A 27,700-nucleotide genomic window follows, 5' to 3' on the forward strand; every position below is an offset into this window, starting at 1 on the left:
AGCCCAGGCCTTCCCTAATAATAATAATAATAATAATAATACAAAAATACTACTAATAATAATTCAGCCTGGCTGAATTCACACAAACATCGCACAGTGTCATGCCCTCCTTTACAGTCTCCATGGCATCAGTAAACAAAGTAACGTTAATCCTGCATGAGCACAGCACATTGAACACTGACTACGGCTGATTAAAGAAGTGAGATGCCGATTAAAAAAGGAAAGAAGGGAAAGAAAGGAAAAGGGTGAGTAAAAACATTCCTCGGTCTGTATTTCGAAGTAACCTTTGTAGTTTGTTTGAAAAACTGCGAATCCAACTGGTCGAATTTGAAAAGTATATACTTTTGCTTTATGATGATGATGATCATTCGCCTTTCTCTTAATTTTTTTTCACATAGAAAAGGAAAAAAAGATGGCAAGCAAGAGTCAAAACGTGACAAGGAGTCTGATATAGAGAAGGCGAAAGCAAACGCGGCTCTGTGGGAGGCCAGGTGTGATATGACAGAGAGTTCCCGCGTGGAGTATTCTGAAGCAGCGCGACGACTGAACAAAGCCAACCAGCAGCTCACTGATCTACAGCACCACACCGAGAAGAACACCATCGAGACCATCGCTGTTCTGAGGAAGAAACACCTGCAAAATGACGAGAGGGTATTTTGAATGCAGTTTCACGTGTCCTGTAAATTAATAAAAAATGTTGAGCTACAGGATACGTGACCAGTGTATGATAAGTTTTTTTTTAAAGTCTTCTTAATTTCATATTGTTAAAGGGGATAGTTCAGTCACTCACAAACGAATATGGTCATCATTTACTCACTCTCAAGGCCTTCCAATCATTTGTGTTCTGAAGATGTATGGGGTTATGGGTTTGGATTCCATTTTCACCCTCAAGTCGCTCCAAACCCATAACCCCATACATCTTCCGAACACAAATGAAGATATTTTTTAATGAAACTTGATGTTCCTCCATTGAAAGTCTAAAGCTTTGATGCTTCAAAAAGTTCAAGAGATATAATCCATAAAATTTAGTGTTTTAGTCCAAGTCCCACTCAATGTTGATGATGGTGGTTACAGCCATGACATAAAGTAATCATGTGTTTTCAGAAGACTTGGATTAAACGACTTAATGATTACTTCTATGATCTCTTTATGAACCTTTTGGATATTCAAAGTTTAGGTTGCATGGACTATCAATAGTGGCACAGAAATCTCTCTGGTTTCATGAATAGAGTTAAACACCTTTTCAACTAGAATTTTTTCCATCTGGAATTGAATGGATGGCTGTGGTTTGGTATTGCTGTGATGTCATGTGAGTGACAGGTTGTCCTCCTCGCTCCAGCAAACACGTAGAGAAGAGAAAATAAGTCATTGTAAGAGGGAGGGGGACTTATTTTGATTAAAGATTACGAGGGCACTTCAATAAAAAAAAATAATGATGTGCACGGATAAATCATTTGTAATAAATACTGCAATATTCCATAAAAAAATAAGAATTTTGATTTTTGACTTCATGATGACTTTAAAATATCTGTGTTTTGAAGATTAATAAAAATCGTATGGGTTTTTAGGGTAAGTAAATGACAGATTTTTTTTTTATTTGAGGAAACTAACCCTTAAACATGTTTTCATCTCAGATCACTGCACTGGAACAACAAATACAGCTTGAAAAAGCGAGGGCCTCTCAGGAAAAAGAGAATTTGGTAAGATGCCTTTCCTCATATGGGGAAACAGATATAAATTCAGTTATTGTGCTCATGGTTGGAGTTTTATTTTGTCCCTTTAATCTGCGAGCAATACAAAGATCGCAATATCACAGAAAATACATCATTCATAAAATCATTAATTTATTTTTAAAACAATAAGAAATTAAATTTCAGTTCGTAGTTTTACTACTACAGTAGTTTTTGCTAAGGCAACTTTCTTCATTTTTTTTGTTTTTTAATTTTAAGTTTTTAATGTAATATATTTTTTAAGTTTAAGATAACTATACTGATTGACATTACAGGTCACTGAATACACGCTGAAGATCAATGAGCTGGAGGAGAAATTTAAGAAGAGATCTAGCGAGTTCAGCATGATTCAGGAGGAGCTTGAGATCATCAATGATTTCCGTAGGAAGAAACCCCAAATGGAGCAAGAACTCAAAAATGTATAATGCAATCTGTTGATTTCATGTACACATTATACAGAAGATGTATTACATCTGTTTTAATCCTTGTGCTTTGTTGAAAATCCTTTACCTTATTTATCCTTTACCTTATTAATGATCAAAATGACCGGAGCACAACGTAAGAGATAACGGCACCATTGTTTTGTACAGATGAAAGAAACTATGGACAACGCTGATCTAGAACACAGGAAAACACTTGCAAGAATGGAGCAAAAGTTCTTCAATAATAAGGTACTTATACTGAAAAAAAAAAAAACATTTCAACAAAATCTTTTCTCATTCACTCTCTCAGCCTTTCTCCTACTTTCTCCTTAGGTTCACCTAGAGAAGGAAGCTGAGCAAAAGATTGCTTTGCTGGCAGAAAAAGCTCACAATGAAGCCATTAGGTAAGCATCTTCTCCATCTCTCAACACCACTAAACATTTCTACCTGATGCCACTGGAACTGTGTGTGAGATACATTTTACATGAGATAAATGAGATGACATCCTCCATCTTGGCCCCATCAGACAGCTGGATGACGCATCTCGCTCGATGTTCAAGGAGAATGTGCGTCTAAATAAAGCATTGGGTTTCCACATCAAAGAAGTGGAGGATTTACGGAAGAGAAATGCAGCGCTGGCAGAAGAAAACGACATCCTTAGTCTGCATAAGGTGACAACACAACACACCATAGTTACTATTTTTGCACTGTAGTTCACCTACACTACCGTTCAATCCGAATTTTTTTTTGCGCAAGAAATTCATACTTTTATTCAGCAAGGATGCATTAAAGTGGTCAAAATTGACAGTAAAGACTTACATTATTATAAAAATTGTTCTATTTCAAATGGATGCTGTTTTTTAAACTTTCTTTTCATCCAAGAATCCTGGAAAAATGTATCACGGTTTCCACTTTCTGCAAAAATACTAAGCAATACTCAACTCTGGAAATGTTACTAGGAAATGTTCCTTGTGCAAATCAGCATATTAGAAGGATTTCTGAAGGAATTAGAAGTGAAGACTGGAGTAATTTCTGCTGAAAATTCAGCTTTGCGATACTAGGAATGAATTACATTTTCAAATATAATAAAATGGAAAACTGTTATTTTAAATTGTAATACTATTTCCCAATATTACTGTTTTACTGTATTTATGATTAAATAAGTGTAGCCTTGGTGGTGAGCATAAGAAAAAAACTGGCAAGAAGTTGAGTGACACTTTTATTTAGCGTAAAGATAATGAAAGCCTGTTTTTAAGACAATATTTTACACTGTGACATCATTTAATTTCAATTAAGTACATGTAACCTCCATAATTTGTCAGTATTCTACTGTTAAAAAAGATATAAAGTGTAAAGTACATTTTTATAATTTTAAGTATACATCATGGTTCTGAATATCATTTGATTGAAAAAAAAAAAGATCCGGACAGGGTGACAATCATGAGAAAAGATTTTTAAAAATATTTCTTAAAATTGAACTAATGAGAATTTGAGAGATGTGCTTAACGTGCATATGAATGAAAATATCTTAATAGTTTTAAATACAGGTTTAATAGAAAGTCATGGTCAAAAGGTTGGAGGTTAACAAAAAGAGGCATTATGATTCTAAAAATAATAGTCCATTATGTCATTTATTTTATTAAACTATATTGTATTAATTATAATTAAATATAATTGATGTATATTATATTAATTATTTGATATAATTACATAAGAAACACCTTTCTTGTGCACCCACAAAAACACATGCATACTTACACACACTTACAAAGCCAATCAAATTTAAAACTTACTAGACCCTTGGAAAAAAGCAGTCCACTATAAAGCTGTCCTATGAAGCAGAAGATATTGATAATAAACCCACAATTTCATTCACCCTGCAGGATATGAGTCAGGACACCTCGAATGACACCATATCTAAGCTTACAGCCCAGCGGGCCACAATTTCTGAGCTGAGGGAGAAGGTGTTGACACTGGAGCAGACCCTGGTCAGCATGAGGGCTGAGTTTGAGTGGAAGAAGGCTGACATCAAGAAGCGTGCTGCGGTCAGAACTCAGGCCAGCGGTGTAGAGCTGGACAAACTGCAGAAGCTCCTGAGCGCACGGGACAGGGAGTTGAGCCGATTGAAGAGAGTAGCCCGCAGCGTCGTGGAGCAGTGCTCAGACACGGAGATCCTCTTCCATGAGGCTCTAAATCATGTGAAGCTGGAGATGTTAACGCACAGGTGCACTTCATCATTCATCACTTTGCAAAAAACAAACCAACACGCCTTGATAGTGCACTAGTTTTCAATCAATTAGATGCTATGGTCCCCCAAATATGATCATACTCATGTCATGTGAGAGAACCACCACATCCTAAAATTTAAAAGGTATCTGTTTTTTTAAACACAATTTATATAATTTATAATCTATCTAATTTAATATATTTAATAGATTAATTACTAACTAATATTTTTTTAATCACAATTTTTTATTCATTCATTTATTTTAATACATTTTTATTTACTTTTTTATTTCATCTTTTTCTCTAGACTTTTCCATAGACCCCTGTCACTCTCTTGCGGCCCCCTGTGGGTCCCTGGACCCCAGTTTGAAAACCCCTGGTAGAATGCAGTTTGAATGCATTGAATACAGGGCCATTTTCCCCCATGAGTTTTGTCTTATATTTATCACATGATATAGTTAAATAATATCACACGAGCTAGAGTGCTGTTTTCCAGAGAGGCGGCATGATTGCAAATGTCATATTGATTTTAGAAAACAGTTCAATAAACAGTAAGTTACCATTTTGAGTTACTTTATGTCAACAAAAATTTCCAAATGAAACCAGAGCAGGCCTAAACCAGTCAAGCTACCAGCACAAAAACGCACTCAGCAAAATAAAGTCTAACTATCGTTATCGATAAAATCCCAGAAAATATTGAGATATAATTTTTTGTCAATATCACAAAAACCCCAATTCTGTCTCGAGATAAAAGTTCCAGGCTCCATTTTACTGCAGAAACTTCAAGCCATTTGTAGATACATTGTGTTATAAGATACATTATGTTATCCAGACAGGAAGAAGAGGTGAATCGTAGCAGACGAATGGATAAGTTCTTTTCAGGCCAAAGGGCGTACAATCACGTTCAAACCATCAACAAATCTCCCCATAGTACCAACAGCATTTCCATTGGTATTGAAGAGGCTGAAAAAGGGTAAGAGTCTTAAACTTTTTTTGTGTGTGTTTTTGGACTATTTGTAAAATTCTGATGAAATGATAACTCAACATGTTATTACCTGGAAGATGCTTATCCATAACAAATCTGCAATAACACTGTGTTATTTCATCAGCAATCTAAAGAAAGCCAATATTAACATATCAGAGATGACCTGGGAGCAAAAAGAGAGCGTTCTCAGACTGCTCTTTGCCAAAATGAATGCCCTGAAATCAAAGTAAGTACTTTTACTTTTAAAGTAAGTATTTTGGATGATAAACAATTTAGCACAAATGTTCAAATATATGTGACATTTTAACCTTATTAAGCACATGAAACCACATTAAGATAAATGGTAAATTATCAAGTTATAATCTCCTAAATTAATTTGGTACAATTAACCTTGAAAAAAAAAACAGTTGGTGAGACAAAGATAGTGATAATGACCATGGCAAAAATATAAAATCCCAAGCTTATTGGCACTTCTTAGTTTAAGTAAAAAAGGAAAGAAAAAGAAACTGACTCAAAGGAGTAATAAATGTGTATTTTCTTGTGTTCTGATTTTTTTTTTCTACATTTCTGAAGGAAACCAATTCATGCTCCAGATTCTGAATGGAACCAGTGTAGCAGCAATCCAGGGTGAGACATGCCAACAGATGTATAGTTTTCTGGCTGATAAAACAAGATGAAATTTTTCTATTGTAGTTTTAAAGTGACCCTATTATGCTATTTTAAAGGCTCCTCATTTTGTTTTGGAGGTCTCAGTAGGTTTACATGCATCCGAGGTCAAAAAAATATTTTTCTCATAATATACTGTACATTGCAGCATTACCTCTTTTTACCTCTATCAGACTCTGATGTTGAATGACAAAATAACCTTATAAAATTCATACACTACACAGTTAAATGTGCTGTATGTAATTTCTTTGACTGTACTAAAGCATAAAATTACCATAATGTTTGCAGAGATTTTGGAAATATTCTAAGTTCAAATACTTGTTTCTCCGAAAATCAATGCAGCAACCAGTTATTCTCCTTTTAAATGTGCGTTCTGTGTCGGAATGTATGTTTTTGTTTTGGTCTGTGTGATCCCGCCCACTGCCAGTTTACCCAATAGTATTTCGACCCCCTAGGTTGCCAGTTGGCAGAGAACACTAGGTATTGCAGCCATGGAAGCCAGCAAACGAATGATCACAGATTGCACCAGACCCTAAAAATCATCTGCAATAAAACATTGCTAACATATACATTAGCTGATCAACTTACAGTGTAAGACTTGTCGCTTTCCTGTTGCGTGTCCTCAATCTGGCAACCCGCACGAGTGTTGATTCTGAGGAAGAGGGGGCGGGAAACAACTCTCTCCAATATTTTGAATTTGGATTGCAGTACCTATTTCAACCACTAGCTGTAAATATTACATACTGCACCTTTAAGTGCATAAGTACATAGTGTATAGTGCATAATTTGGGACACAACTATAAACTCATATTGCAGTGATCTGTCTGTCTTTTCCACAGGAATGAAGAGGAGGAATCACATGCAACATTTTTAACCCAAGCAGCAGTTTCCAGTATGAGCTCCAGTGATTATTCCAGTGCTCTGCCAGACCTGTAGATCACCTGACCTCATCACAGATAAGAGAGATAAATAATGTCAAAGTATAAGTTGGATATTGCATATGATATACCGAGAAGTGTTCATGAATGTCTATTCCACAACTTAAAAGGAGACAAAAGTTGTTGTTTTTTTACATGTAGTAATGCCCACGTACCAATACTGATATTATTGGCATTGAAGATAAAATAATTGTATTCAGGAAAGACTTAAAAAGTATTGGCACGACACAATTTTAAATTGCTATTTTTTATTGCAAACAACCAATTCAAACTATAGTTAATATAACACAGAGAAAAGAAGTTTGTGTTTCATAAACAATGAATAACAATTAAAAGTAATTAAAATAGTTTTTTTTGAGGGAGTATGGTAAAATAGTTATCATGCAAGCTAAATTTCCAAAGTAATGATGTATTTTTGAAAATGTAAGAAATACTGTACTACTTCATGTAAGTGACTCATATTAAAGTCAGCATTCAACTGAAGTTGCGATATTCTTTTCTTCTCTTGTGATGTATAAACAAGTGAAACGGCTTCTCGAACAAGAAAAAAGTTTGGGCAGGAATGGATTTTGTCAATCAGGAATCGATTGGATGGTTGTGGTTTGCTATTGCTGTGATGTCATGTGAGTGACAGGTTGTCCCGCCTCCTCGCGCCAGTAAACACGTCATCAGAAAGGAGATGTCGCTGCAAGAGGGAGGAGTTATTTTGGTTAAAGATTATGAGGGCACATTAATTAAAAAAATTATATTAATATGCATTGATAAATCAATCAAGCCTATAATAAATACTGCAACATTCCATAAAAAAAATAAGAACTGTCCATTTTGATTTAATAATGATTTTAAAGAAGGGGATATGTACTGTATTAGTTCCTTTGCCTACACAAAAGTGTGTGTGTTATTTTTATTATAAGTTTATCTTCAAATAACAAGAATGACAGTATTTTTTCCTACCTCTATATTTCTGTAACCATTTAATACAGAATATAATTTAATGGTACAGTAATTGTACTGAACAATGAGTGGTCAGCATGTTGTCAGTCAGTATAGTTGACTGGTCGGATCTACAGATCATCAGGATGGCGTTACAACATGACCTCCCTGCACAGTGACAGTGCTTCTCAAGTAAATATAGAGGACTATTAATAGCATCATATACACACATACAGCAAAACAGCTGCTCAGTGACCAAGCAGAGCCTCAGTACATACAAACCAAGTTCTTCAAATCAAAGCCAGACTGACTTCAAAGGACATATAAAGGTAAGAACATAAATTCAAACTTTTTCATATCACAACTGACCTTATGTACACATGTTTCTTTGTTTTAAACAGAATGGGAGACTTTCAGAACTTTGAACAAGACTTCTATCAGTCTGGATATTATACGGACAGTCAGCAGGAAGAGGTATATGGCTACGTTAATCCAGAATACCATGATGTGTAAGTGTAACGTCGCTAACGGCATACATGTGTTTGATATACCATTAATTAAATGAGCTACTTGTTTCTGTGTGCAATTTAATTGTTAGTTGTGCAGTTGTGATTCATTGTTTACCATCGGATTATCAGTGATAATTCCGCACACTTAGCAGAAGAATATACCAATCCAGCATCTTATACTGGACAAGTGTATCAACCTGTAGCGCCACCCGAGCAAACAGACTACATAGACTCATATGAGGAAGAACCGCCACTCTTAGAAGGTAATGAAAAATAGTTTATAATAAAATATCTTTAAGCTGAAGTGTGTAACTTCTGCACCACCAAATGGAAAAGAAAAAAATCTATATTTAATTTTATGCATTAATCAACCTTAACAAAAAATACACTTTTCAAAATGAAAATATATGTGTATTTTTTCTCAGAGTTGGGCATTAACTTTGACCATATCTGGCAGAAGACTCTGACAGTGTTAAATCCACTGAAGCCCGCTGATGGCAGTATTATGAATGAGACAGACCTCACTGGGCCTATTCTCTTCTGCGTTGCCCTGGGAGCCACACTATTGATGGTACAAACTTGAACCTTTTACGTAACCATAACTAGAGTACACTGTGATTTATATTGCACAGAGGAAATTAAAACATATGTCATGTCCAGAGCACACACCTGTGTATTTGTGTGAACTCTCTCCGCAGGCAGGGAAAGCGCACTTTGGATATGTGTATGGCATCAGTGCTCTGGGATGTGTTGGGATGTACACTCTGTTGAACCTGATGAGCATTTACAGCATATCCTGTGGATGTGTGGCGAGTGTACTGGGATACTGTCTCCTGCCAATGGTTTCGCTCTCTGCGTTTGCTGTTGTTTATTCACTTCAGTGAGTATCCATAACTCTATCGAAGCATTTTCCATTCCATTTCTTTGATTGTTTATAGCCACAACAAAAAAAAAAAAAAAAAAAAACGTTTTAGGCCAATAAATTTGTATAAGTCTATTTACATTTGCCATACACTTTTAAAAATAAAGGTTCTTTATTGGTGAACACATGAATAATCTTTTAACGTCCATGGAACCTTTCCATTGCCCAAACAGGAATGATTATATTATTAAAATATCTAGTTCAGTCATGAAACTGCTGATTATTCCTTTACATGCAATCTGCAAGCTATCTCACCATGGCACAAGCTGATTGGCCATTGCTGATTCTTCAGCCAATGAGATTGCTTGCTCAGCATTTAAATAGTTTACAGTTACAGAAGCGAGTCTGTGTATCTAATAGCAGTAGCAGATCAAGTCTGTCAAGACCAAATAACATTAACTGAAAAGATCTTTGGGGAACCCAAAATAGTTCTATTGCATTCAATACGAACCCCCCCATTTGAAACCTTTATTTTTAAGAGGGTATAATTTCAGGTACATTGCATTTGAATAACAAAAGGCTTTTATTTTAATGCAGAGGGCTCTTGGGAACGCTGTTGGCCATGTTTGTGGTTGGCTGGTGCAGTCTATCGGCTTCTAAGATCTTCAGTTCCACTCTTAACATGAGTGGGCAGCAGCTGCTGGTGGCGTATCCCTGTGCTCTTCTGTACGGGGTCTTCGCTCTCCTTACTGTCTTCTGATGATAACTCAGTTCAAATGTGAACTATGAGAAATTATCACTCTAAGATCAGATGAAAATCCAGTGCACATAATGCACATTGCTGTCAAAGTGGCAACACATTTACTGTAAATCAGGATTATCAGATGAATTAAAACAAAACTATTATAGAACTTCATGAACTAGGTTAGCAGAATAATTTTTTGATATTGGAATGCACACATAATCAGATACTATGAACTCAGCCACACTAATTTAATGCTGAGCTTGATCCCAGAGAGTGAGAGAAAGTGAATTTCTATCACTCTCTGGGATCAAGCTGAATAATGCAATGGCTGAGCTAAACCATTTTCAAGCCGTATACTATCTTATTCATACAAGATCTTGACCAAAAATATATGCAATGTTTTTTCCATCAAGAGGTGCATAAATTTTTGGTCAAGATCTTGTATTGACAATGCAAGAGTCCAGCACTATGTAAAGTCTCCTCCAGCACATAAAGACTTTCAATGAATTTAAGGTCTGGAATCTGTGAAAATGATTCTTCATGCTCCCTCCCAACCAAAGTTGGGCCTGATGAATCTTGACATTGTCATCCTGGAATATGGCCATGATGTGTCTTTCTACATGGTTGTTTAAGAAATGAAAAGTTTCACACTTCATCAATTAGGGAAGAAATGTTACCAAACATATAACATGCTAGAAACATAATAATCACAGAAATAATGATCAATTCATAGACTCTTAGGCATTTCCTATATTTCAATCCAAACAGTGACTTTTTTTTCTGGGTCAGGCAGTGTATATAATGTTTATTCTTTTTCATTATTGAATATATTTATGTATGTGGAGGAAGCAGCTTTTTTTGTTTGACTTAATTTATAAAGTTATTAAGTTAATTGCTTATGCATAATTATTCAAAAATTAACATTCAAGTATTAACAAAAATAAAAAGGTTGATGTGACTTTTTTTATTGCATTAAAACATAACAGAGATGTATAAAAACATTTTATTCTCTAAAAAAGAATCTCAATAATTTCAATCACAAACAATGAAAGGTAAAAATAAAGAAAATGCACCACAAACATAGGCAAAAAGAACATTCCAAGCAACCATTTGACTTTACATCTCCATTTGGTTCCTTTATTCAAAAATGCTTTTGCAAAAAGTTAATATAAAATATATTTACAGAACTACAATATACACAAATGTTGAAAATCACATAAAAGCAAAAACGTTGGCCGCTGTTCATCACTTTCACTCGCTTAAGCCTGCTGCACATCCACCCAGGGTGACGCCCTATTTTGTGACCCAGCATCCTCTGCTGCAAGCAATCTCATGGTCTTTTAGGCCGGTTCAAAATAAGCGAGTCCTTTGAGAGACACATATTTATTAGATATTATAGATCAATGGTGTTACAGTCCTCAATAATATAACAACTGGCAACTAGTAACTTAGTAAGAGTCTTAATTATAAATAAATCTGAAATTTGGTTATGTCATAAGGAGGACAAATAATACAAATAAATTTTATTTTTTAAGAGTAAATAATGTAAGCCTACAGGTTAATTATAACAGTACATTGAAAACACTGCCAAAACATACCTAACTGTATTTATTTATTTTAAAAATCCTAAAAAGTCTTACAATTTCTTTAAAGTTCTAAAAAAACAATTTTGTACAAAAACATACATTGCAACACAAAAGAACTTCTTTAGAAAATTTAACTTTTTTTTTTTTAATAATAATAATGAAAAGAAGCCCGGACTGGGTAGTGAAGAGAAGCCAACACATATCCAGCATACAAATGAACTGTAGTTTAAAAGCACAGGGTGCAGTTATTTCATAGTTTGTATATTTGCTATTAAGTTAAAATGTTTAAATATAATAAGAAATAATGAGGCATGTCCAAACGTTTAACTGGTTGTAACACTTGAAAACACTGGTAATGAAATATAATAATTCTTATAATAGGCCTAATAAACAATCCACTGCTAATTGGGAATAATTAAGCAGGAATTCTATAATTTTCCTCCAAATGTGGCAATAAGACATTTGGGTACATTTCATGAAATCAACCCGAAATCAAAAGGTGAAATTATATATTGCATAAATGCGCAAGAGTCCTACAATCCTATATTTTTTTTAAAGAATGTTGTGATTTCTTTTTTTTTTTTTTTTTTTTTGATTTTGGGGTGAAATATAACCTGGACGTTCTTGAAATGTTATTCTGTAAACATAGCCTCTTTCTTACAGCAATTAGTCAATCATTAATTCTAAATGTCTTAATAAGGGTGATATAGGGTTCCTCTTTTTCCAGCACTAGACACTCACCCTTCCGTTTACAGCTGTTTTAAACGTCACTAAATGTAAAGTAATTATATTGCTCTAAATAAAACTTACCCCGTACATTTTGGACAGGTTGTTAAACAACACCTGTCCCGCGCTCACTTTGTCTCTCACGCCCCGAATAGTTCCGTTCTTGCTGAAGATTTTCACGCGTTTTCCGGTGAAAAGCTTCTTCTTGGTTGCACTAGCGTACATGAGCAGCTCGTCGGGTTCGCTGCCGCTGTCGTCCGGTTCTGGTCCCGGTCCCGGTCCCGCCAGGCCGCTCAGGTGGCTGTTTGCCTCAGAGATGACGGGCGAGCTCGCGCGCTCGGGCTCGGGCTCTGGCTCTGAGCTCACAGTGGTGTCCGTGTCCGCGGAGTCTTCGAGCGCGTGCTCTCTGAACACCTCCTGCAGCACGCGACCACTGTGCGCGGACGCCACGCGGAACCTCACTCTCTTCTCTGCTCGGTCCTCCTCAGCAGCCCTGGATGTGCGTCGCTCCATTCTGCCTTAAAAAATCTACATTATACAAATTTTGTTTGCCTTAAATTAGAGTGTGCTACTGGTAAAGTGCATTGCCATGACATTAAAGGTCTACCCTGATCTTCAGATAAAGGGTTCGTGGGTGTTAATTCGACACCACATTCTTTAATATTTAATAAACGTTATCCATGGAAACTGTGGAAGCCGACTTGTGTTCTCTAATGAATAAAATATATCTCACGTATGGGTCAAAGAACATAGTTTGTAGAACTAATAACAAAAGCACCTGAAGTGTAAAATGTTTTTTTTATTTAAAAAAAAAAAATTGTTAGGCTAGAGGCCTCTTGAAATTCATATAGCTACTTCAGTAATAAGCAGATCCATTTTGAACTATAATACTTTCCATATTGACATGAAAATATAAATATCCTGTTTTTAAAAATAAATGTTAAAAAATCTGTGCCATTTGAAGTGGCCCTAAAAAGTATTCTAGGCACTTAAAAATATTTTAATTTCATTGCATTATACAAAATATCAAACCATGATGTGGCAAACAAATGATAGAGCTTTTCTCAGAACTAACATCAACTTTTGTCAATCAGAAGGTGTCCTAAATGTTAGAAACAAATTTCATACTGTGAAATGTTTTTAATAAAAGTATATTACTGTATTCCCTTAAAATAAATCTATACAATAAAAACACATTTATAGACTACTTTTTGGGGCACACACACGCTTACATATATACATTTGCGATACACTGTCAAACACTTAGATAATGCTTTATTGCTTTACTGTATATACAGTAGCCTATATATGGGTCACTGACATGCATATTTTCGCAGCCAAGTGCATTATTTCCTTTTAAAATACTTTTATAAATTCATGACATATATCACTTTATTCTATAAAACCTATTTAGTTTTAATTAATTTTTAATACATTTAAATAATGCATATTATTTTATGGTTTGTTATCTTAAACCCCCAAAATGTCAGTTGGTGCAACTGTCCGAACAAATGAACAGACTAAGAAAACTATTTAAAATGTTGTCTTATAATAAAAAAATACTATGGCATAATTTTAGGTTTGAAACCTTTGATATAAACAGATTTGATAAATATCAGTAGTTTCAAGTCTGTTGAGATAATTGAAAAACTTTTGTCCAGTGATTTGTATATTCTCAAATGTCAGGGTTGCACAGCTGCAAATATTTTTTATCATATCTTTTATAATGAATTGACAAGGTAATAACAGTAAACACGACAATGCACCATCAAGAACACAACTGATCATTGTGGCATTGTGAAAAGTTTTGTAGATATCTCTCAAATACTGGTAAAAACTGCTAATTTTAAGTATGGGAAGGTTGGTACTTTCCATGTCATGTGGTTCAACTATATACAACTATTTGGTTACTACATAAAAACAGTCAAACAATGAATTTAAATAGTAATAGTAGAAATGTTACCAACTGAAACTTGTTGAACCACATTGTTCATGACTCAAAAATATGCATTACATCAGTTTTGAAAAGATTTTTAAAAACCTTTTTTTAAGCTTTATTTGTCAGTGGCCACCGTCATACCCTTTTTTGCGAGATCGTTACACCGTGATGGCGCTAGATGGCGATGTGACTCCGGGGGCCAAAGTGCTGCTCTTTTAATTATTCCATAGAGTGAGACAATCCGGAAAAACAACATTGAGAAATTTGACAGCGTGGAAACTTAACCACCAATTATTCAACGCTTGCACAAACGAAAGGAATTGCATTGGCATCGCATGAACAGGAGGACACTGCGTCTGGTGAACCAGTAGTACACATATTAATGCAAACTGGTGTGTTAAAGGCATTCATTCATGAAATCGTATTACTAGACAAAAAAACTGTGTGCAAAATCAAATGTTTCTGTTTGCAGTGCTCAAATTACTAGTCAATGCAGCGAGTAGCATCGTCAATATAGACAAAATACTACATCACTCCAAAAATCTCTTCAATTAAATGACTCTTTATGTGTGTGATCTTTTGTGGTGTTACCTTTAAATAACCCAAACCTCTTATATATGTTCTCCACTTATTATTTGTCTGAAATCTCTTCATTTGTTTTAATCAATAGGTTAAGATGTCATTATGGTTGGCACTGCTACCTATGGCCTCACTGGGGCGAGGTGTGGACTGCCCGCAGTTCTGCTTTGCCTGGCAGCTCTCCTTTGTGCCAATCTGCTGCTGTATTTCTACCTAGATGCCCTGTATCAGGACACTAACCCTCTCTCAACACACACGCAGTGCCCGCTTCGCCACTTTAAAGTGGGCACAATGACCGCCTGCACTCCTTGGCTACGGTGCCCGGAAATTCGCACCGAGGTCCGCCGTGTGAAGCTCATCGGACAAGGGGCTGTGAAGAAGGTGAGAAGTTGCAACTAACTATTGTTTTGATCAATTCATCTGTTGATTACTTTCTTGATTAATTGAAAAAAGATTTATAAATTTAGTTAAAATATTAATTGGCCCACGTTTGAATCCTTATTTAAAAATGTGCAATTTGAAGGCAATAAAAACAATTATAGGGAATGCTATACAATTAAACATTATGTGCAAAATAGGGTTAAAATTTAAACTAATTGCTTAACATTTGAAAGTAAAAGTTTACTGTTACGAGGTAGGAGAAGCACACATTTACTCATAGCAATTAATAATAGATCAATAATTGCCTACTCTACCTTTAACCAAAAGCCCGTTCAAAAAACATATTGACTTCAGGACGATGCAATTGGAAGTTCTAAAATGCTAACTAGGGTAACGCTTTAGATTACAGCCCGGAAAGTACTGCGTAATTAAAGCGATTTTACAGTGTAACTTTCTGTAATTATAGTGTACCTATAAAGTACTATGCAAGTATAAGGGAACAACATGTAAAGTTTGGGGAATAAAGGGGTAACAACCAGGAGAAATATCTCTTTTTTTTATACTGTAAGAATACTATTCTGTATAGTTATAATATAACTATATATTATAGTTATTATATTATTATATAGTTATATATATAGTATAATATTATACTGTAATTCTACTAAGTATTGTAGATCTAAGGGGTACTTATTCTACTATTATGATACAACAATCACATTTGGGACCAATTTATAAAGGTTTCCAAGTCAGTATTATAAGATTGTCTGTATGTATTTTTTATTGTACTTACCCTGTAACTACATTAAACAAGAGGGCAACAAGCACCACTTTAATTTACGGCCCGCAATGTCACACGTACCCTGTAACTACATGGAACAAGAGTATATTTCCCAGTATAAAAAAAAAAAAAAAAAAAATGCAATAGTTTTAGCTTTACTTGCCTTGAAGCATGTAAGCTCAAACTTAAATATCTGCACTTTTGCTATAAAACAAAAAAACTGTATAAATGCATAGATATGTACCCTGTAATTTTTAAAAAGCATATACAGTTTGTATTGGTACACAATTTTTACAAAAAGGTGCACAGTGTATGTTCTCGCTAAATTGGTCCCAAATGTAAGATTGTTGTATCATAATAGTAGAATAAGTACCCCTTAGTTCTATAATACTTACAGTATAAATATATATATTTTAATTCTCCTGGTTGTTACCCCTTTATTATTTTTCTTAATACATCCTTAGAGACTTACACTTATGCATAATTGTGTTTTCTAGGTTTATCTGTCGGAGTGGCGAGGGCAGAAGGTGGCGCTCTCTGTCTTGTCATCAGAGCAGTACACAGATGATTTCCTCCACGGACTGTCAATGCTACGTGCCTTGCAGAGCACCCACGTGGTGACGCTCGTAGGGGCGTGTGAGGAGGATGGTGTGTTTGTTACGGAGTACCACCCTCTTGGATCAGCGCTAATGCTCGATGCCATCCTTGCGCAAGACCGATATCACTGGCGAAACACTTGGCATACTCGACTACAGCTGGCAATAGACTATGTTGCCTTCCTGGCATACCTGCACAGCAGTCCAGCGGGCATCCGAGTCATGTGTGACTCCAACGACCTGCACAAAACTCTCAGCCAGTTTCTTCTCGCATCAGATATGCGTCTTTTGGCCAATGACCTGGATGCGTTGCCTGAGGTAGAGAGGGGAAGCCAAGGGGTGAAATGCGGTCATCATGAGCTCAACGGGGACTTTGTCGCCCCTGAGCAATTGTGGCCTTATGGCGAGGATGTTCAATTCTCAGATGAAGCCATGCCCGGTTACGACGAAAAGACGGACATCTGGAAGATTCCAGAAGTGACACGTTTCCTTTTGGGGAATGTCCTGGGAAGTGATGTCATTCATTTCCACTTGTTTCAGATCTACACAGAATGCAAGAGGAAGGAGCCTCACATGCGGCCCACGGCACTCGAGGTCCTCAGTGTGTATCGCTCAGTCTACGACAGCATGATAGAGAGTCAATCGCAGAGAGTTAGAGATATGTTGTAGAGTTTGGTCATTAAAGGGAGTGTTAACCCAAAAATTCTTGCATTAATTACTCAAAATCTGAATGACTGTTTCTTCGGTGGAACGTCAAAGAAAATATTTTGAGAAATGATCTATATAGTGGAAGTCAGTGGTCAGCAAAACGGTTTGGTTACCAACATTCTTCTAAATATTTTATTTTGTGTTCCACAGAAGCAAGACAGTCTTACAGGTTTAGAACAAAATTAAGGTGATTTAAATTATGACAGAATTTTAATTTTGGGGTGATTTTAATCCCTTTGACTTTAAGAAACTAAAGATAACAATGCAGTAACAATGAGTTTTGTCATACTAGTATTATCTGGCACTGAAAAGAATATGCAGCAAATGTATGACAACAATATCCAGCAGAGGATGAGATGCAGCATCTCAGGGTTTTCATAGGCTCCTTCTTCCTATGCTGACTAATACGTTTTTGCATAACTATACCTCATAAAAGTTCTTTTCAGTTAAGTGAATGGAACTTACCTTACTGATGCAGTGATTGAAGTGATCTTATTTGAAGTTTGACAAGATAATGATTATCATTCTAAACACAGAACCTGCTTTGTGGATATTTTTTGTTCTCAGAATTTGGAAGCCTTTAATAAATTATTTTCTCAAAAACACACTGGGATTGTGTTGTCAGTGGTTGTCAGGCATTTATGAATCTTTTGTTTCGAATCAGTGGTTCGAAGCTTGTTTTAATTAAACTCACTTGATTTCAGAATATACGCCATACTGTTTTAAAACGTTTCAAAATATAATTATTTGTAGGTTAAATTTAAAACATTGTACTTTAATGAAAACATTTGAAATTGATTTGTAAAGTGTTATACATGTTTGGGGTGAGCTGTCGTTGCATTTACGCCGTTTGCAAAGCCTGTGGTGTTTCGTTCTTCACTTGCTTAGTTGTCAGTCATGTGAATGAATCAACCGTGAATGACTAGATTTTCTGGAAATGGATTTTGTAGCGCTGCTTGATAGCACTTCACCTTGCCTTGTTATCCTACTAGAAAATTTAATGCAAGTCTGTGAGTGAATATTCACTCAGTGAATATAGTAAATTGATAGTCACCGAAAGCACTTCTGATATAAGTTAAAACATATTTTCTGAGCACATATGAACATTTAAAGTTAACACAATCCCAAAGTTAAAAGCTTTTTAATTTCTATATCGGAAAACATGCGGTGTGCACTTTTTTGTCTAAAAAAATAAATAATTAAAAATAGAAATCATGGATTTAATTTATTCCGAGAAGGAACCGGAAATGCGTAGTGTGTTGTATCCGCACCACTGATCAGTGATCCGCACACATCCGCATGACTCTAGTGGTTGTATTAATGGATGTTTAAGCAGTATCTGCACACATTGCAAGACAACCTGGCTCGCATATCCAGTGCCTGTCCCCCCACTGCAGGAGGGTGAGTTTGGAAGAGTCTCAAAACGGAGCCGCCAGAATCATTCGTGCAACAATGAGCTCGGAGCAGCCGAGCGACAATGAGGAACCCGAAGAGCCGCGCGCTGATGTGCTGCGCGAGGAGGATGAGGAGGACAGCGATGAAGACAGGGGCTCCACGAGACCATCATCACCCCAAGCGGGCCGCGAGAGTGCCGAAAAACTGGGCAGCTCGAGGCTCGAGTTGGCCGCAGACGGCGGGACGGGCTCTGGATGCAGGGGCTCGAGCGACTCTCTGTTCTCGTGGATTTGCAACAGGACAATCCGCAGGGGGCCGTTCGTAGACCCCGCGCGGGATCATTTCCGTACAATGACACGGCTTTATAAGTCCATGAGCCCGGCTACGGATTCGGTGAACCTTACTACACAAACTCACGGGGCTGTCTTCAACTTGGAGTATTCCCCGGACGGGTAAGCGCAGAGTCTGTGTTGCCCTTGTCATGAGTCCCGTAACGTTACTCAATCCAGTTATGAGTGTCTCTTCAATTATGTGCACTTACGACTAAACATTAAAAAGATGCTTTCATTGTTAAATCTATCGTATGTTATCATATGTGCTGGAATACATGGCCTTGAGCAATTTTAGTGTTTTATTTTACATTTTTGTTATTGTGAGGTAACATTTTACATTTTCAAGTTACTTGATACCATTAAGTAACAGTCAAGTCATTTTTAAGGTATAAAAATAGAAAGAAATTTTGTTTTTGTTTTGTTCAAATGCTGATTGATTTAGTTATGACAACTAATATTAGGCCTGGTTTCACAGACAGGGCTTAGATTAAGCCAGGATCAGGCCTTAGTTCATTTAAGACATTTAGTAGCTTTTATAAACGTGCTTTAGAAAAAAAACATTACTGGTGTGAATCTTGAGATAAAACAGTGGCACTGATATATTTTAAGATATGTCCGTGCAAGTTGCTTTCAGCTCAAATATGCATTTAGAATTGTAGACTTCTATATTTATTTACGTGGGGAAATTAAAATGCCTGGCTTGAAAAGTGTGCAAGGGAAAAGTTGATAGAGAAACTGTAAAAAGAAAGAAATAATAAAAATTAATAATTAAATATATTGAAATAAAAAAGAAAAGACATTTTCAGTGTATAGAATGTTGTCTGTTTAAAAATTAATGCTATCGCTATCTATTCTATATATTGAATTTTTATTGTAAGGTACATGTGGTACAGAAAAGCTCCGCTAATTGACAAACACCCTTACGTTTTTTTATCTAGGTCCGTTTTGACGGTTGCTTGTGAGCAGACAGAGGTGCTTTTGTTTGACCCTGTGTCTTCCAGACATATTAAAACACTGGTGGAGGCTCATGAGGACTGTGTAAATAACATCAGGTACATGTTCACACGTCATATAACCGATTGCAGTGTGTGAGTGAAAGCCCTTTTTAATAACTGCAGTTTATAATGTAAGAACTAATTCAAAACCATTTGCATGTAAAACACTAGGATTTGCATAATGCAAAATATTGTTTTTCCTTCTCTTACACACACACACACACACACACACACACACACACACACACACACGCATACATATATATGTATGTATATATATATATACACACTATACTGTCTAGTACCATCATAAAGTTCTTGAGGATGACCGCCATGTCGTCTGTGTGCAAAATTGTGTACTATTCAGGTTTCTTGACAACCGGCTGTTTGCGACCTGCTCTGATGACACCACCATTGCATTGTGGGATTTGCGGAAACTCAACTCGAAGGTGTGCACGTTGCATGGCCACGCCAGCTGGGTCAAGAACATTGAGTATGATACACACACCCGCCTGCTTGTGACGTCAGGGTTTGACGGAAATGTCATCACCTGGGATACCAACAGGTACTAATATGTGGTTAGATGTGTTTTCTAGCTGTTTCCTGTGTGTTCACACTTGACAGGTTTGTTTCAATAAAACGGACTCTGGTGCGACCGCTCTGTTAGTGCGGTTCATTTCAATAAGTCAATCATAAAAACATTCTATGAACATTTTAAGTGTTGTGTCATTATGGGAAATCACCTCTCTGAGTGGTTTCCTGTGCAGTCCGGAGTGAGACAAGGGTGCATCATCTCCCCTATCCTCTTCCTGGTCGCCATAGACTGGATCACAACCAACACCATAGCAGACAGACCCAGAGGCATCCAGTGGACTCTGCTCTCCCAGCTGGAAGATCTTGACTTCGCCGACGATCTTGCTCTCCTATCAACCAACCAGTACAACATGCAGGCTAAAACTGATAGGTTGAACAACTTTGCCAGTCAAGTTGGGCTCAGTATTAACACCTCCAAAACACAAGTGATGTGTGTCAACTCCATCCCCACAGCACCCATCCTTGTTAATGAGGAACCACTTGAGTGTGTGGAAAATTTCACCTATCTGGGCAGTCTCATCAGTAAGGACAGTGGGGCATCTAAAGATATCAAAGCAAGGCTCGGAAAGGCTCAGGGTGCCTTCTCCCAACTCCGCTCTATATGGAGATCAAAACAATACAGCCTTAAAACGAAGATGATCCTATATAACTGTAATGTAAAGTCTGTTCTGCTGTACGGTTCAGAGAGCTGGCCAGTTATCAAAACTGATATGAGGAGAATGGAAGTGTTCCATAATGGATGCCTCCGACGAATATGCCAGATATTTTGGCCTAATAAGATCTCAAACAATGAATTGTACAAGAAAACGGGAAGCTGGAGTATCACCAAGGAGATTACACGAAGACGCTTGAGATGGCTAGGACACGTGTTAAGGATGGAGCAGGACAGCATCACAAAAGTTGCCCTAAGATGGACACCACCTGGTAAAAGAAAACCAGGGAGACCCAAAACCACCTGGCGCAGAACTGTGACACAAGAGCTGGAACAGATGAACCTGTCATGGGGAGAGGCCCAACATAATGCCAGGGACCGAATACAATGGAGAGTGCTCATTGAAGCCTTATGTCCCATAGGGGATGAAGAGAAATGATGATGATGATGATTTCAATAAGTGTGAACGCAATAAGTGTGAACAAGCAGTTAGGTGGTCTCGTCGGTCTACTTCAAAACAAACTCTGTTGCGTTTTGAACGCATTATGGACAGAAGACACCTAAAAGAAAAACAGGACGTGATGTCACAAGATGCAACCCTAAAAGAACTGAATGCTTAGCGATACCTGGTTCTTCTTGTCAAAAGAGCTATGTTGCCCATTGCAGTTTGGTACAGGCATCAAAACTATCATCTTTGCTGCAGATTTTCATTTGACACTGTTTTTAATCCTTTGCACATTTTACAAGCTCTTCGTGAGTTTTCAGCTGATAAAAATACCATGATATGAACACACTTACAAAAGTAGCACATTTAGCCTAGCACACAACACTGTTTTGGATGTTTGGTAAGTTCCGTAGTAAAATAGGTCATAAAAGCTGTCCAGATCAGGTTGCTACCTTATCCTTATTTTGTACCTATACCTTATTTTTTTGTGTGTCTTTAGATTCAGAGTTAAAAATGGCAGTGTGAACGCTAAGTGAACCAGGACTAAATGTATTATTTTCTGTTTTGGTCTGGACCAAGAGAACCGAACTACAAGTGTGAACACGCGCCCTAAGATTGTGTGTGTTTCCTAGCCATCTTAATTAGGATCGCATTTATAAGTATGTGCGTCATTGTACTTTGTGTGCATTTAGGTTCACAGAAGATGGCTGTCCACACAAGAAGTTTTTCCACACACGCTATCTAATGCGGATGCGCCTGACTCCAGACTGCAGTAAGATGTTGATCTCCACATCCTCTGGTTACCTGCTCATCTTACATGACCTTGACCTCACCCAGAGCCTTGAGGTCGGGAGCTACCGCATCCTACGGGCCCGTAGGGCTCCGCTCAGCACAGGTACATACATGAAGCATAAACAAATAAGGTATATGTGAGTTGGGAATGAAGAATCCAGAGATCTGAAATCAGGAGAGAGGGAGGCGACATAGAAATGGATTAGTATTCAAAGGTTCATATTTGCTACAGGCAGGGTTGGGCAAAATTCTGAATTGTAAGAATGGTCTTCCTTTCAGTTCATGAGTTGGAATTTAAACAAAATTTTAATCGATATTTACTGTACTGCGTTTTAGAGATATTCAGCCCAAAGTCATTTAAACAAGGGATTTCATTAATCCAACACCATTAATACTAATAGTTTCTTGGCTGTTTTGTTTAAGGTTTCCATGTTGTAGAATACTTTGTTGTTCTGCTCCATTAAGATAAACTTAAGATAATCATCTTAAGGATCATTTTGGAAATGCTTTTCCGCCGGTCCATAAAACTAAAGTGAATTTATTAAATATAATGAAATGTATGTAAATGTCAAATATTAATTATCAATAACATAACAAACCCATAACAATAACACACACTATCGTTCAAAAGTTTGAGGTTGGTAAGATTTAAAAAAAAAAAATTTGAAAGAAGTCTCTTATGTTCACCAAAGCTGCATTTATTTTAAAAAAAGTAAAAACAGAGGTATTAAAATATGAAAGAACTGTTTTCTATTTTAATATATTTAAAAATATAATTTTATTCCTGTGATCGAAGCTAAATTTTCAGCATCATTTCTCCAGTCTTTAGTGTCACGTGATCCTTCAGAAATCATTCTAATATGCTGATTTGGTGCTCAAGAAACATTTATTATTATTATCAGTGTTGAAAGTAATATTTTGTTGAAATGCTTTTTTTCTTTAATGAATAGAAAGTTCAAAAGAACAGCATTTACTTGAAATAGAATTAGTATAGATGTCTTTGTCACTTCTGATCAATTTATCCTTGCTGAATAAAATTATTCATTTCTTTTCTTTTTTTAAATCTGATCCCAAATCTTTTTTAACGGGTGTGTATGATAACATGTTCATGGGTCATGTTCAAGTAATATTAGTTTTAATATTAAGTATTATTGAAAACTATACAGGTGAAATATATGGCGAATCAGCCATTTCGCAGCCATTTCGCCCTGTAGCCCAAGACTGGTAGCCCACTGACGCTAAGCAGGGTTGAGCCTGGTCAGTACCTGGATGGGAGTCTCCTTCTGGGAAAACTAGGTTGCTGCTGGAAGAGGTGTTAGTGAGGACAGCAGGGGATGCTCACCCTGTGGTCTGTATAAGTCCTAACGCCCCAGTTTAGTGATGGGGACACTATACTATCAAAGAGCACCGTGCTTTAGATGAGACGTTAAACCGAGGTCCTGACTCTCTCTGGTCATTCAAAATCCCAGGATGTCCTTCGTAATAGAGTAGGGGTTTAACCCCGGCATCCTGGCCAAATTTGCCTCTTGGCCTCTTAATCATCCCCATATATTTATACTGATTGGCTTCATCACTCTCTCCTCTCCACCAATAAACTGGTGTGTGGTGGGCGTTATGGTGCTGTATGTCTGCCGTCTAATCATCCAGATGGATGCTGCACATTGGTGGAGGTTGAGGAGATTTCCCCTTCCATATATAAGGCGCTTTGAGTGTCGAGAAAAGCACTATATAAATGTAACAAATGTATTATTATTGTGCCTATTATTATTATTAATATCATCTCCTTTCTTTCAGAAGGTTCATCAGCAGGTTCCAGGTCAGGTGGTTCTCGTCACACCATTGACAGCAAATCCCATCCACACAGAGAGGGTAAAGCTTTAGAATGATTTATGAAGTTTGTACATATAAGTAGTTTGGTCTTCTTGTTGTTTTTTATGATTGTCCACTTTTCTTTTAACCAACTACTGGTTTTACTACAGTTTTTTTTTTTTTTTTTTTTTACTCCTGTGTTCACATTTTGTCTTTGGCCAGGTTTGTCACCCAGAAACAGTCTTGAGGTTTTAACCCCAGAGATCCCGGGTGAGAGGGACCGTGGGAACTGCATCACCTCATTGCAACTGCATCCTAAGGGCTGGGCCACACTGTTACGCTGCTCCAGCAACATGGACGACCAGGAGGTCAGTGATGGAACCTAAACCAAGTGTGGAACGTACAGTCTGACAGCAGAATGAATTTCAACTTATTTCTGTTTATTTCTATGTTTCTCAGTGGACGTGTGTGTACGAGTTTCAAGAGGGAGCTCCACCTCGACCACCAGTGTCTCCTCGCTGCTCTCTGCGTCTCACGCACTACATCGAGGAGGCTAACGTCGGCCGCGGCTACATTAAAGAGCTGTGCTTCAGTCCTGACGGCCGCCTCATTTGCTCGCCGTACGGTTACGGCGTGCGTTTGCTGGCGTTCGATGAGCACTGCGCTGAGCTGACGGACTGCATGCCTGTGAGGACGGCTCTGCTGCGGGAGGTCCGCTCCATCTACTCTCACAGCGACGTGGTGCTCACCTCAAAGTTCTCACCCACTCACTGTCAGTTTGCATCAGGCTGCCTTAGCGGACGTGTAGCTCTTTATCAACCACACTTTTAACACATACACTGATCGCTGAACTATATCCTGCAAATGGCAGAAGCTTTTGATGTTGATGGCGGACGATGGGAGAAAGAAACTACCTTAAATGGAGTATTTTTTGTGTGTGTGTGTGTGTATGTATGTGTGTGTGTGTGAGGTCACGCTGCATGTGAATGACCTTGTACGTTTTTGTCATTTTTAGATGTAATTGTTCTTTACACTGTGTAAACTCTGAACTTATCAGTCTGTGCGAGAATGAAAGCAAAGAGCATTAGTTTTTCTCCGTGATGGAGGGAGTCACATGAGCGTTAGAGAATCGTGGAATGTGTTTTTGTTTGCTCATCCATGCAGCACTGCAGTAAATGCTTAAGCCAATCATTTTTATGAAACTGTACACAGTTTAAGGCAATTTTTGCATTTTGCCAAACATTTTAGACTTTGACAATGCCATATTCATTTTCAGAAACCTTTTTTTCTGAAAGTAAGTCACTTTTACTAATTGTTTGTATTTACTTTTGGACTGCTTGTCCTTAACACTAACTGAGGTCTGAGTTGTAGATTGTCAATGCAGTATATGTACCATGTACGTGTGACTACTAGGATGAATATGACTTCTGTCAATGGTTGATTTTGAAATCTTCTGATTTCATATGCTTCTGGATTCTACATGGACAATCAGCAGTTATGAAATGTTCTGATGCGCATCAGTGAGAGCTTTGTACTCTGGTCATAAAAACAATGGGATAGAGCAGTTTTGATGCAGGTTTAGCTGATGGATGAGTGTTTTATATGGCTGGACATGATGAGATTAGCCTTCTCAAGACTACATAGAGGACACAATCTGAATGTTCATCTTTTCTGGGACTATTATTAGTGGTTCCTCCTCCTCCTTAGCAGTTATTTAAATAGAGTGACTGTTTTAAAAAAAATGGAATTTAAAAGCAGAGTAACAGTAAAAGTTACCATAACTTTATTCATCCTTGATTCTCATTTGATTCACTCTATTTATGTTGACATTACTAAGGATGCAGTGCTACAGATATATAAAATAAAGAAAGTTTTTCATAGCTTGTGTTTGGCTTTCGGGAAGAAAAAGGTTGTAAACAAAAGAGCTGTTTGAGATTTTTAAAGGAACTAAGACTTGTATTAGCATTCCTTAGACTGATGGAGTACATAGAGAATATGTATTGGCGTCTGACTCGCCTAAACAGATCAGGGATGACCCTCCTTTTAAGTCTAGAGTTGCATTAAAGGTCAACTTGTGTGGGCTCAATTTTTGTGAAACTCTGGAGTAGACCATACATTGATTAGTTTCATATACCCCAGGGGGTTTTATGCTACCGTTCAAAAGTTTGGGGTCTGTGAGTTTTTTGTAATGTGAAAGAGTCTCTTCTGCTCACCAAGTCTGCATTTATTTAATCAAAACTACAATAAAACAGTAATATTGTGAAATATTATGATTTAAAATAACTGTTTTATATCTGAATACATTTTCAAATGTAATTTAGCTGAATTTGCAGCATCATTACTCCAGTCTTCAGTGTCACATGATCCTTCAGAAATCATTCTAATATGCTTACTTGCTGCTTAATATTTTTGTGTAAACCGTTTTTTTTTTTTTTTTTTTTTTTAGGATTCTTTAATGGATAGAAAGTTTAAAGAACATTTATTTGAAACTAATTTTATATTAATATTTTGCAACATTATTTACAAATGTCTTTACTGTCACGTTTGATCAATTTAATACATTCTTGCTGTATATCATAAAAGTGTACATTTCTTAAAAAAAAATCTTGCTGACCCCTGACTTTTGAACAGTAGTGTAAATAACTAATTGAAAGTAGAGGTGTGGAAAATAAACTGTTACCCACATTAAAAGTAATGTAAAAATCTTAAAAATGACCAAGCATAAATGCAACATTTTGAATCAAGATATCCAACTCACACACTGGTTTCCCTTTCTTCTTCATGGACTTCATTACACATGTCCATGTGTAATTGAAATAAGCTCTGCTTGACACCCAGAGTGATACTGTGTTTGTCGATCGAGAGCTGAGCAACAAGCTACAAGATGACTCCTGTCCCGTGAGACTGAAGTTGACAACCATGACCTCAGAGGATGTTGTCATGCAGAAACGGTGTTAGGTCCCAAAGTAAGAGAGATGGTCCTCACTGCGGAACATGAAATCCACGGGGAGGAGTCGGATAAAATCCAACTCCTCCCACCTTACATATACCTAAACCTACCCGTCTCCACCCCTTAATCCCTAAACCTACCAATCTCCACCCCTTATATCTGGATCCAACTCCGCCCCCTGGATCTCGTGTTCTGCATTGAGGTGCTACTGGAGTAAGAGGCTACAGCTCCCCCGTTGTCCTCAACCTGCCCCCTGCCTATACTAAGGACTCCATTCCAGTGAACCGTACTCACATTACCACTTGTGACACAGCATGACACTGAAAGCATCTCTCTACAATAGTGGATGACAATTTAATTAAAAGTAATTAACGAGTATCCTAAATGTTTCATTGAAACATTAATGTCATGGTAGTTGCGGCCC

General features: G+C 37.1%; 5 protein-coding genes across 7 annotated transcripts; 4 read left to right on the forward strand and 1 right to left on the reverse strand.

Annotated features, from left to right (window-relative positions):
- Positions 1-204: 204 nt before the first annotated feature.
- bbof1b (basal body orientation factor 1b) lies at positions 205-7,448 on the forward strand (the record flags this gene model as incomplete). Its single annotated transcript, XM_081351621.1, has 12 exons — positions 205-245; positions 399-651; positions 1,635-1,700; positions 2,006-2,149; positions 2,321-2,401; positions 2,486-2,556; positions 2,679-2,823; positions 4,036-4,376; positions 5,211-5,351; positions 5,488-5,589; positions 5,937-5,990; positions 6,869-7,448. The coding sequence occupies 12 exons, from the start codon at positions 205-207 to the stop codon at positions 6,963-6,965; spliced, it is 1,536 nt and encodes a 511-aa protein (XP_081207747.1). The 3' UTR covers positions 6,966-7,448.
- Positions 7,449-8,122: 674 nt separating this feature from the next.
- Positions 8,123-10,973, forward strand: LOC308681923 (protein YIPF7). 2 transcript variants are annotated; one of them, XR_014029086.1, is made up of 7 exons: positions 8,123-8,229; positions 8,302-8,409; positions 8,539-8,672; positions 8,835-8,980; positions 9,108-9,289; positions 9,869-10,367; positions 10,453-10,521. XR_014029086.1 is itself a non-coding variant. In XM_081351254.1 (6 exons), the coding sequence occupies exons 2-6, from the start codon at positions 8,303-8,305 to the stop codon at positions 10,029-10,031; spliced, it is 732 nt and encodes a 243-aa protein (XP_081207380.1). In that variant the 5' UTR covers positions 8,123-8,229; position 8,302; the 3' UTR covers positions 10,032-10,973. The 2 variants fall into 2 exon arrangements, 1 of the variants encoding a protein (XP_081207380.1); XM_081351254.1 differs by having other exon boundaries at positions 9,869-10,973.
- grxcr1b (glutaredoxin and cysteine rich domain containing 1 b) lies at positions 10,962-12,923 on the reverse strand. Its single transcript, XM_081351260.1, has 2 exons — positions 12,413-12,923; positions 10,962-11,382 (listed from the first exon to the last, which is right to left on the reverse strand). Exons 1-2 carry the CDS (start codon positions 12,839-12,841, stop codon positions 11,347-11,349), a joined length of 465 nt encoding a protein of 154 aa, XP_081207386.1. The 5' UTR covers positions 12,842-12,923; the 3' UTR covers positions 10,962-11,346.
- A 1,572-nt stretch (positions 12,924-14,495) lies between these two features.
- pomk (protein O-mannose kinase) lies at positions 14,496-18,014 on the forward strand. Its single transcript, XM_081351251.1, has 3 exons — positions 14,496-14,659; positions 14,938-15,227; positions 16,506-18,014. The coding sequence occupies exons 2-3, from the start codon at positions 14,952-14,954 to the stop codon at positions 17,271-17,273; spliced, it is 1,044 nt and encodes a 347-aa protein (XP_081207377.1). The 5' UTR covers positions 14,496-14,659; positions 14,938-14,951; the 3' UTR covers positions 17,274-18,014.
- Positions 16,691-26,920, forward strand: wdr32 (WD repeat domain 32). Of its 2 annotated transcripts, none has more exons than XM_081351239.1 (7): positions 16,691-19,159; positions 19,978-20,091; positions 20,402-20,599; positions 22,418-22,620; positions 24,312-24,386; positions 24,549-24,694; positions 24,786-26,920. In XM_081351239.1, the coding sequence occupies exons 1-7, from the start codon at positions 18,765-18,767 to the stop codon at positions 25,155-25,157; spliced, it is 1,503 nt and encodes a 500-aa protein (XP_081207365.1). In that variant the 5' UTR covers positions 16,691-18,764; the 3' UTR covers positions 25,158-26,920. The 2 variants fall into 2 exon arrangements, with proteins under 2 accessions (XP_081207365.1, XP_081207366.1); XM_081351240.1 differs by having other exon boundaries at positions 18,540-19,159; positions 24,315-24,386; positions 24,786-26,588.
- Positions 26,921-27,700: the final 780 nt, after the last annotated feature.

This window comes from Scardinius erythrophthalmus (assembly GCF_964197995.2).
Source record: "Scardinius erythrophthalmus genome assembly, chromosome: 21".
Classification (NCBI taxonomy): Eukaryota; Metazoa; Chordata; class Actinopteri; order Cypriniformes; family Leuciscidae; genus Scardinius; species Scardinius erythrophthalmus.

Excerpts from the sequence above, each read along its gene's own strand:
- LOC308681923 (XM_081351254.1), top strand. The coding sequence starts at position 8,303 with ATGGGAGACTTTCAGAACTTTGAACAAGACTTCTATCAGTCTGGATAT. Across the intron at positions 8,673-8,834 it reads AGAACCGCCACTCTTAGAAG|AGTTGGGCATTAACTTTGAC; the intron begins GTAATGAAAAAT and ends ATTTTTTCTCAG. Across the intron at positions 8,981-9,107 it reads TGGGAGCCACACTATTGATG|GCAGGGAAAGCGCACTTTGG; the intron begins GTACAAACTTGA and ends CTCTCTCCGCAG.
- grxcr1b (XM_081351260.1), bottom strand. The coding sequence starts at position 12,841 with ATGGAGCGACGCACATCCAGGGCTGCTGAGGAGGACCGAGCAGAGAAG. Across the intron at positions 11,383-12,412 it reads ACCTGTCCAAAATGTACGGG|GACTCGCTTATTTTGAACCG; the intron begins GTAAGTTTTATT and ends TGTCTCTCAAAG.
- pomk (XM_081351251.1), top strand. The coding sequence starts at position 14,952 with ATGGTTGGCACTGCTACCTATGGCCTCACTGGGGCGAGGTGTGGACTG. Across the intron at positions 15,228-16,505 it reads GACAAGGGGCTGTGAAGAAG|GTTTATCTGTCGGAGTGGCG; the intron begins GTGAGAAGTTGC and ends TGTGTTTTCTAG.
- wdr32 (XM_081351239.1), top strand. The coding sequence starts at position 18,765 with ATGAGCTCGGAGCAGCCGAGCGACAATGAGGAACCCGAAGAGCCGCGC. Across the intron at positions 20,600-22,417 it reads ATCACCTGGGATACCAACAG|GTTCACAGAAGATGGCTGTC; the intron begins GTACTAATATGT and ends GTGTGCATTTAG. Across the intron at positions 24,695-24,785 it reads GCAACATGGACGACCAGGAG|TGGACGTGTGTGTACGAGTT; the intron begins GTCAGTGATGGA and ends TATGTTTCTCAG.